General features: G+C 40.0%; 1 protein-coding gene across 1 annotated transcript; it reads right to left on the bottom strand.

Annotated features, from left to right (window-relative positions):
• Positions 1 to 678: 678 nt before the first annotated feature.
• SEC61G (SEC61 translocon subunit gamma) lies at positions 679 to 7064 on the bottom strand. Its single transcript, XM_043588476.1, has 4 exons — positions 6965 to 7064; positions 5236 to 5334; positions 3629 to 3731; positions 679 to 850 (listed from the first exon to the last, which is right to left on the bottom strand). Exons 2-4 carry the CDS (start codon positions 5327 to 5329, stop codon positions 841 to 843), a joined length of 207 nt encoding a protein of 68 aa, XP_043444411.1. The 5' UTR covers positions 5330 to 5334; positions 6965 to 7064; the 3' UTR covers positions 679 to 840.
• Positions 7065 to 8709: the final 1645 nt, after the last annotated feature.

The raw sequence follows: 8709 nt of genomic DNA on the forward strand, positions 1-8709 counted from the left end.
AAAATAGGGCCACTTTTTATCTTACATTCAATTATCAGTGAATTCTTCACAAAACTCAGAACTCCAATGTTTATGACAGTGTGAACAGTTTGTCTGAAGAGGGCCTCTCACACTGGAGTTTCCACCATTATTTTCAGGAAAATATTCCAAGTAGCACCTACACTTCTATTGCTCTACCTGCTTATATTCTGAGTGCTTAAGGACAAAACTCCTACCCTATCCTCGAATTCTGATCACTACCTTTACCATCCTTTACTTTGTTTCTTCTTCCATGATAGGAAAATGTTTATCTGAGAGAGGTGCACTCAGAAATTATGGTACATCACTTTAATTTCTCCTATAAGTCAAAACATGAAGGATGGAAGGAAGGAAAGTAAGAAGGGAGGGAGGGAAAAGAATCCATTATTTCCGGGGCGCCTGGGTGGCTCAGTCAGTTGAGCCTCCGGCTCTTGACACCAGCTCAGGTCATGATCCCAGAGTTGTGGGATCAACCCCCGCCTCAGGCTCTGGGAGGACAATATGGAGCCTGATTGGGATTCTCTCTCTCCCTACCTCTCTGCCCCTCCACTGTTTGTGCTTTCTCCTAAAAATAAATAAACTTTAGGAAAAAAAAAAAAAAGAACCCATTATCTCCTATCAAATTTGATAAATATCTATGATGGAAAAAAGATAAGCCTGTTTTTATTTTGAAATTGTTTTAATTTACAAATACAAAACATCTTGGAAGGCAAAAAAAGAAAGAAAAACACAAAACATATAGACAGATTTTTACTCCATGAGCTTCTCAAATCCTCACTTATTCACCAATCCCCAAGATGAAGAACTCTTCTAAAAAGGTATTCAGCCACCACTGTAAAAGAAAGAAAAATGGTCCATTTAAGTGTATAGAACATTTTAATAACAATAATTATTTGAAATGCAATGTGCTAAAATTTAATGGAACTAAAACCAGTTATCTGAGAACCCAAAGATAGCACAAAGGAGAAGAAACTGTACTTTAAAATCTTGTAACTAAAAAAGGTCCTTAGAGATGATGTGGCGTTTGAACAGGTTTGTATTAAAAACTCAGAATCCTCTTTTGGGGACAAGTGTTTAACAGTCTGGCATAAAGTCTTTCTGAACAAGATGAAAAATATGAATTACATAACAGGATGGTTAGCTGGTTAGTTTTTCAATTTGATACACAATCAGTTGAAAATAAAGAATGCAAACTAGTTCAACAGTTTCCAACTACTGTATCTTCACACAATCACTAAAAAACAGGGGTTTAATCATAATGAAAACAAAAATCACCTTTTCTACAGAACTTCTAAGTTTCAAAAGCATAAACATTAAAACTGCATGCTAAGATGCACACTTTAGTATTGTTTACTCATGTTTTTGTTTTTTTAAGTAGGCTCCACACTCTATGTGGGGCGTGAACTCATGACCCTGAGATCATGAGTGGCATGCTCTACTGATAAGCCAGTCAGGCGTCCCTAGTATTGTTTAGTAATGTTAAAAAAGGAAAAATAATTGCACTACTCGATGAAAGTAATATGCCTGAAAGAAATATTCTTCAATATTACTTTAATGCCAAGTATTTTTAGTGTTTGTTATTAAACTGTATTGCTGTAACTAAACTATCCATGACTACATAACTCCTTTAAATTATAATACTATGGCTATTACTTGTGACTGCTTTAATTTTATAGAAGAGGACATACATTTATCATAAGGGAAAACAAGTGATAATTTAGCCTAATGAAAGAGGAGCTTGTGGTTGTATTTCACTTGCCATCACCCCAAAATAATTAAAACAGTGACTTATGTTCTTTTCAAGCAGGAAAAAAAGATCTTTGGGTTTTACAGATGTTGAAGAATGTCATGAGGAGAATAAGTTTTGATAGCATTTCTCAGAGAATGCTTTATTTGACCTTCATTTTAATGTAAAAACTCTCTAAAGGTAGATTTCTAACTCCTTCAACTTTGAAACAATTTTGTCACCAGATGACAAGTTTTCTAAGTAACCAGCTGCTGAACCATCTCTGATTGGTAAGATTGATAAAAGATATTGTGTATTTGCCATGGAAAGAATTAAGTGAAAGTGAATTTTTAATACTTGTTTCAAAACCCTGTTAGACGTGCTCGCTTCGGCAGCACATATACAAAACCCTGTTAGAACAACCTGACTAAACTCCATCCGAAAAGGGTGCACTAAGGCTGCCCTGTCCTAAACAGAGTGCCCTGTCCTTAGGCTACAACTTAGACAAGGAAATAAAAGCTGTCGTAATACAAAACTAGGATAAATAGGGGCGACTGGGTGGCTCAGTCAGTTGAGCGCCCACTTCGGCTCAGGTCACAATCTCGCGGTCCGTGAGTTCGAGCCCCGCATCGGGCCCCTGTGCTGACAGCTCAGAGCCCGGAGCCTGTTTCAGATTCTGTGTTTCCCTCTCTCTGACCCTCCCCCGTTCATGCTCTGTCTCTCTCTGTCTCAAAAATAAATAAACGTTAAAAAAAAAAAAAAAAAAAAAACTAGGATAAATAACAATGTTGGACAGATTAAAAATTCAAAAGTCTTCCCTAAGGGCATCCAGGAAAAAGGAATTTAACAAGGAAAATGTTCCATTTTTAGGCTAAAAATAAACCACCCCAACTGTTTAAACCCAGGATAAAGGAAATTTATTGTAGCAGTTAATTGTGAGAAACCTGTCTCAGGATTTTAGCCGTCAGCAAGAAGACATATGTACAGGCATTCGATTCTAAACGCTGGATTTTAAGAGAATGGATGAAATGCAAACTGGAGCATAAAGTGAGGAACAGGACTCAAAACAGGGAACGTTCAACAGAGCCAGCATGAGAGAGGGCTCTCAACAATAGAAATAGAGGCTCCTGAGCCAGTCGGCCTGCGTATGGTACACTGCTCTACCGGTTACCGGCCAAGCAGCCTGAGGAAGTACCTACTCTCCGTGCCACAGTCTCTTCATCCATAAAATGAAAAGAACAGTACTAACCTCACAGAAGTGTCATGAGGATTAAAGGAGTTAACTAAAGCAGTCACAACTTCCATTTCATTGTCTTACCCCAACTGTTTTTTAGGGTTTTACATGACTTAAGCCATTAATCTTTACCATAACCCAAATAAAAGCTATTAGCCTTATGGAATAAAATGGGCACAGAGAAGCTGAGTAAACTGCCTAAGGTCATGACAGCTATTAAGTAACAAAAGAGAGGATTTGAACCTAAAAGATCAGTCTAGAGTCTGAATTCTATCACTGTAGTGACTTTCACAGGGGGAGCATTTCCTCTGTACTTTAAAAACCAACAACTTAATACACAGCATAAAGAAGACTTAAATTTGAATACTGGTTCTGTCACTTGCTTGGTCACAAACTGTTTTTAACTCACTTTCGTGACCCTTTAAAATTGTATTTATAAAAGAAAATTGTACCTATCTCAGAGTTGCTAATAAAGACCATATAACATATAAAATCACTCTGAATTATCAGGTACTCAATAAATAGCAACAGACTCTAGCAGCATTAAAAAGTCAAAGCACATATCTGTGTATTAATAACATCGCAGGCTGTCAACTCAAATGATTTCAGTTTTTATTCTATACTAGATACTATTTCAAAAGTTTACTTACACAATGATGTTATTAATAGGGATATGGATCAATTTCACAAAAAAGCCAATGAATCCCATTATAGCAAATCCTATTGCTGTTGCCATGGCAATCTTCTGGAATTCTGGATTTAAAAACACAAAATTTAGATAATTTTTTACATTGACATTGCAAATATAGGAGAAAAAATTAGCAGCAATATAAATAAACTTACTGGTGTACATTTCTCCAGAGAGTGAACATATCATTTTAAGTTAAACAAAACATGACATTATTAATAAATATTTGCTTGACAAATTTTTTAATTTTCTTCTTTGATATTTCAGGACACATAGAAAAAAAAGTGTATGCCCATGCTAGTGATTCCATCAACAATCAGCAAAATAGTCTAACTTCTTATCAAATGACCAGAATATCAAAAAAAAAAAAAGAAAAGAAAAGAAAGAAAAAGAAAAAAGAAACACGGATAACAGAAATATACAGCATCCATCTCAAAATTTGTTACACTGTTAAAAGGATTAATTATAGGAGTGCCTGGGTGGCTCAGTCGATTAAGCCTCCAACTTCAGCTCAGGTCACGATCTCACAGTTCATGGTTTCGAGCCCCGCATCAGGCTCTGTGCTTGACAGCTCAGAGCCTGGAGTCTGCTTCAGATTCTGTGTCTCCCCCTCTCTCTCTGCCCCTCCCCTGCGCACGCGCTCTCTAATTTAAAAAAAGTATTAATTATAAAAACATAAAACATGATTTTTAATGAACAATAGAGCTGTTGTCTTTGATATCATAATGAAGCCAGGAATAAGGCTTGAGAAATCAAGCTGGGCTGGGCACAATCTGAAAACAGGTTTCAGACCATGGTAATGTTCCATTTAATGTTATTTCCTCAGGGAAGCCCCCATGCCCTCCTGACTTGGTTAGTCCTACTATTATGTGCTGTCCATACTTCTATTTGTCTTTCATGGTAATTACCGCAGAAGTAATTAGAGTTATAATTGCCATTATTGGTTCATGACTATATTCCCTGAAAGATTCTACACTACACAAGAACATGGAGAGGTCTGTATTACATATGTGTATATATTTATTACACTACATATATATTATATTCTGTTATATTCCCAGGTGCTAACTCGGGAAACACTCAAATGAATAAAGGTACACCATTTCTGGTGCACCTTTTTACAGATGAATCATGATAAAGGAAGTTTAACTTAGTAGATCGATAACAACTATACTGTTGATTTCATGTTAAGGTTTTGTTTTGGGGGGAGGAAATGGGGGCAGCAACAGAGAAGGGAGGACTCCAAAAGATCTTTTGGAGTGGAAATGTGGAAGACACCGACACCTAAAACTCTAAAGTCATTAAATACCACTAAGGCAAACCTAACATGAAACACAAGGCTGTGATAAATTATCTTTCACCATTTGAAAATACATAAAACGGAAAAATCTGTAAAGTGTAAAAAAGTGTACAAAATTTAGAAAATGGCAGTATTAAAATACAATAAAGCAAAATGAATCGCTAAAAATGTTGACAAAATAATGCAACAGCTATTAAGCAGAAAGATACCAAAGAAAAGATTTAGCAAATGTAAAGATTTAATCTTTTCTCCCATTTTAAAGCTATTACCTTTTCTATCAGGTTTAGTGCACCTTTTGACCAGCCGAATTGAGTCCTTCACAAACTGCCGACTCGGCTCAACAAACTGCATTACCTGATCCATGATGCCTATTTAAAAAAAACAAAAAAGTAAGATGCTCACTGGTATTGGTTATCATCAAATCAGCACTTCCTCAGTTATATCAAAATATAAAGGAAACTAGTCATGAATTCATGTCTGATACGAGTCAATTCCATCTCATAAAACAAAACAAAACAATACAGACTCCAAGACAAAACGGATATTATTTTTTCGTTAACTCCGGTATCAGATCAAAGGCTATAAAACAAGCACAGGTCTCACCTCCAGGATTATCACTGACACAGGACACATGCTCCTAACATGACAAGTTAAGCACTTAAAACACATGCATTCCTTTCCCACTCTGCAGTCTTCTCATTGTTCCTGCTACGGAACCAACAATTTGGGGATCCAACAAGTATTTTCCATATTTTATTTTAAACTCTCAGAAACCAGTGTCAAGTGTAGTGAAGGCCAACTGTGACGCTGCAAGAATCTAGCCTAGGGGCAACGTGGACTTCAATCTGATTGTTCTAAACCACAGCCACGTAACACTTTCAGAAAAGAGTATTTTTGTGTGGAACAGATCTATCAAATCTTCAAAACCACAAAGATTGACTAAACCAAGATCCAGACTCTCAGAAGCTATTACCTTAACTCCAGACCTTTAGGTAGGACACACCTTTTAAGAAAACAGCGCTATATACTTCATCAGCTAGATTCTTCTGAGGAATCTACTGCCCAATAGAAATGTCACCCGATCTTAGCTTTGAGAGCTTACTACTTGCATTTTACCCTACCTCCAGCCCTTTGAACAGTGGTCAGGCACATGATACTCAATAAATTTTTGTTACATCAAGGAATGAGTACCATTGGAAGAGCAGGTGGTGGTTCAAATCCCTGTCTAGGAAATACAACCTTCCTAAGCTCCAGTTTCCTCACCCGGAGCGGGCAGCTGGAATAAAATTCTATAAACATTCTAGGACAAGTACATTGGGTCCCTCCAAAAACACAGCAATGCCTGTTTCCTTAGTACTTCACTTAACTTTCTTCTTCAAATCCAGCGGGCTTAAACTTTATAGATGTCGTGATGAAAGCTAAAAACTTTTCTCCATGAAAAAAAAAAAACGGCACAATGCGTAAAACACTGTTCACTTTCAGGGGAAGGGATCCAGTAACTTGCTATGATCTCTCGATCTAGAATCTAGGCCAACCCTCTCACTTTATCCTATAGACGTGGTGGCAGGGCCAGGGCTAAATAGAACTCTTCCAAGGCAGGACACTACACACAAACTCCCAAAGCCTAAGGGAACTCCAGCGGCAGGCCATCATCTCTGACCAGAGCACAGAAGACACCGGCAGCCCCCTACCAGAGTAAAACCTGCACACCGAGGTGGCCCAGGACGAGCAGCCAGAAAGCCGAAGCCTGGGCCAGGACTTTAGGCGCTGAAGGAGCAAGGGCTGTCCAAAGCCACACTCCTTCGGGACCTCGGGAGGCCGCGGCCCCGGGCCTTTACTTCCACAGCAGGCCGTGGGAGGAGGTTCGTGGGCAGCCGGGGGCGCCAGACCGCCCAGAACGGAGAGCCTCCCGGAGAAGGCCGCCGGCTGGCCCACGCCCGTCGCCTCCGCTAGTCACAAAGGATTCATCCCCAAGCCCACCAAGAGACAGATGCTCACCTGCCCGGCAAACTCTCAGACGCCAGCGACACGTAGCACAAAAGCGGACTGACCAAGGACGGCCGGAACCGGAAACCGAGTCTCTGGCGTATGGCCCGCCCACTCCCCCGTTCATTGGTCCTTTACGCAGAAACATCAGTGCGCAGGCGCAGCTCGCCAGGCAGTTTGGACACGCATCCCGGAAGAGGTGCGCTGCGGGGGTAGCTGACGTGAGCGGTTTGGGAGTTTGGCTTTCTTTTCTGCAGTTTGAGTGTGGCGTCTGCCGGGTTTTTCCCTGGCTAACTTCCCTGTTCCCCCAGCAGGCCGATCTCACCCTATTCGCGTTCACAGCAAGAGGCCCCTTCGGCCTTGCGCGGTACCTGTTCTATTACACACGAACTGGGTAAATCTGCTAAATGGATTCCATTTGAGGGGATGATTTCTTTTTTTTTTCTTTTAATTTTTTTTTTAACATTTATTTATTTTTGAGACAGAGAGAGACAGAACATGAACGGGGGAGGGTCAGAGAGAGAGGGAGACACAGAATCCGAAACAGGCTCCAGGCTCTGAACGCTCAGCACGGAACCTGACGCGGGGCTTGAACTCACTGATGGGACCGCGAGATCATGACCTGAGCCGAAGTCGGACGTTCAACCGACTGAGCCACCCAGGCGCCCCGAGGGGATGATTTCTGATAGAAGTTTCTGTTTTATGCAGTTCATCTTGGTCGTGTATCTCCTGACTGTCCATACTTTCTGGATGCATTTAATTTTATTGGTCAAGGGGCGCCTGGGTGGCGCAGTCGGTTAAGCGTCCGACTTCAGCCAGGTCACGATCTCGCGGTCCGTGAGTTCGAGCCCCGCGTCAGGCTCTGGGCTGATGGCTCGGAGCCTGGAGCCTGTTTCCGATTCTGTGTCTCCCTCTCTCTCTGCCCCTCCCTTGCTCATGTTCTGTCTCTCTCAAAAACAAACATTAAAAAAAAAAAATTTTAATTTTATTGGTCAAAATGAAGCTTATAAACAAAACAATCATATGACCGACCTAGCTCGAAATGGTCTCCAACCTCCAAAGCTGGCTTTCCTCTGGTTATCAGTCTTGGGACTATATCTAGAATTGAATCCATCATTAGGTGTACTCTAGGTTTGATTTGGTTTGGAGAAGTGGTTATAATGTATGTATGGTATCTGACTAGGCTTTTCTGAAAATACTATGAACTCAGATATTTGGTGGTAACAGATGAGCTTGTCAACTTGTGATTTTGTATTTAGAATGAATCATTATTTGGACAGTTATTTGAGCACCTATAAACAATTATTGAGTACTGTGTAATTACTGTGGTCTAGTTAAGGGAATATACAGTGCAAGGAGAAAGACAAGGTATAAGTTAGTATAAATGCTATAGAACAAATAAAGGCGGGGCGATGTTGTGAAGAGAAAAACAGAAAAGATGGTAGGATAAAGACAGAATTCCCTTAGATGGCCACTGTAAGGATACTAAGGAGATGATACATGGGCTGAAATCTTAAGGATGAAGAATTATTCAGACACACCCAGGTCTGTTCAGAATTTAAAAATGACTGTTAGGCTAAGGCAAAGTATCCATATGAACTTTGTCACATGTATGAACCACCTGTAATGCAGTGTATGGAGAAGGTTTTAAATACTTAGGCTTATGACCTGTAACCCATTGAATCAGTATCTGGAGGTTTAGGGATTAAAAATCTGTATTTAAGGGGCATTGGGTGACTCGGTTGGTTAAGTGTCCG

The sequence above is a fragment of the Prionailurus bengalensis genome, chromosome A2 (genome assembly GCF_016509475.1).
Source record: "Prionailurus bengalensis isolate Pbe53 chromosome A2, Fcat_Pben_1.1_paternal_pri, whole genome shotgun sequence".
Lineage (NCBI taxonomy): Eukaryota > Metazoa > Chordata > Mammalia > Carnivora > Felidae > Prionailurus > Prionailurus bengalensis.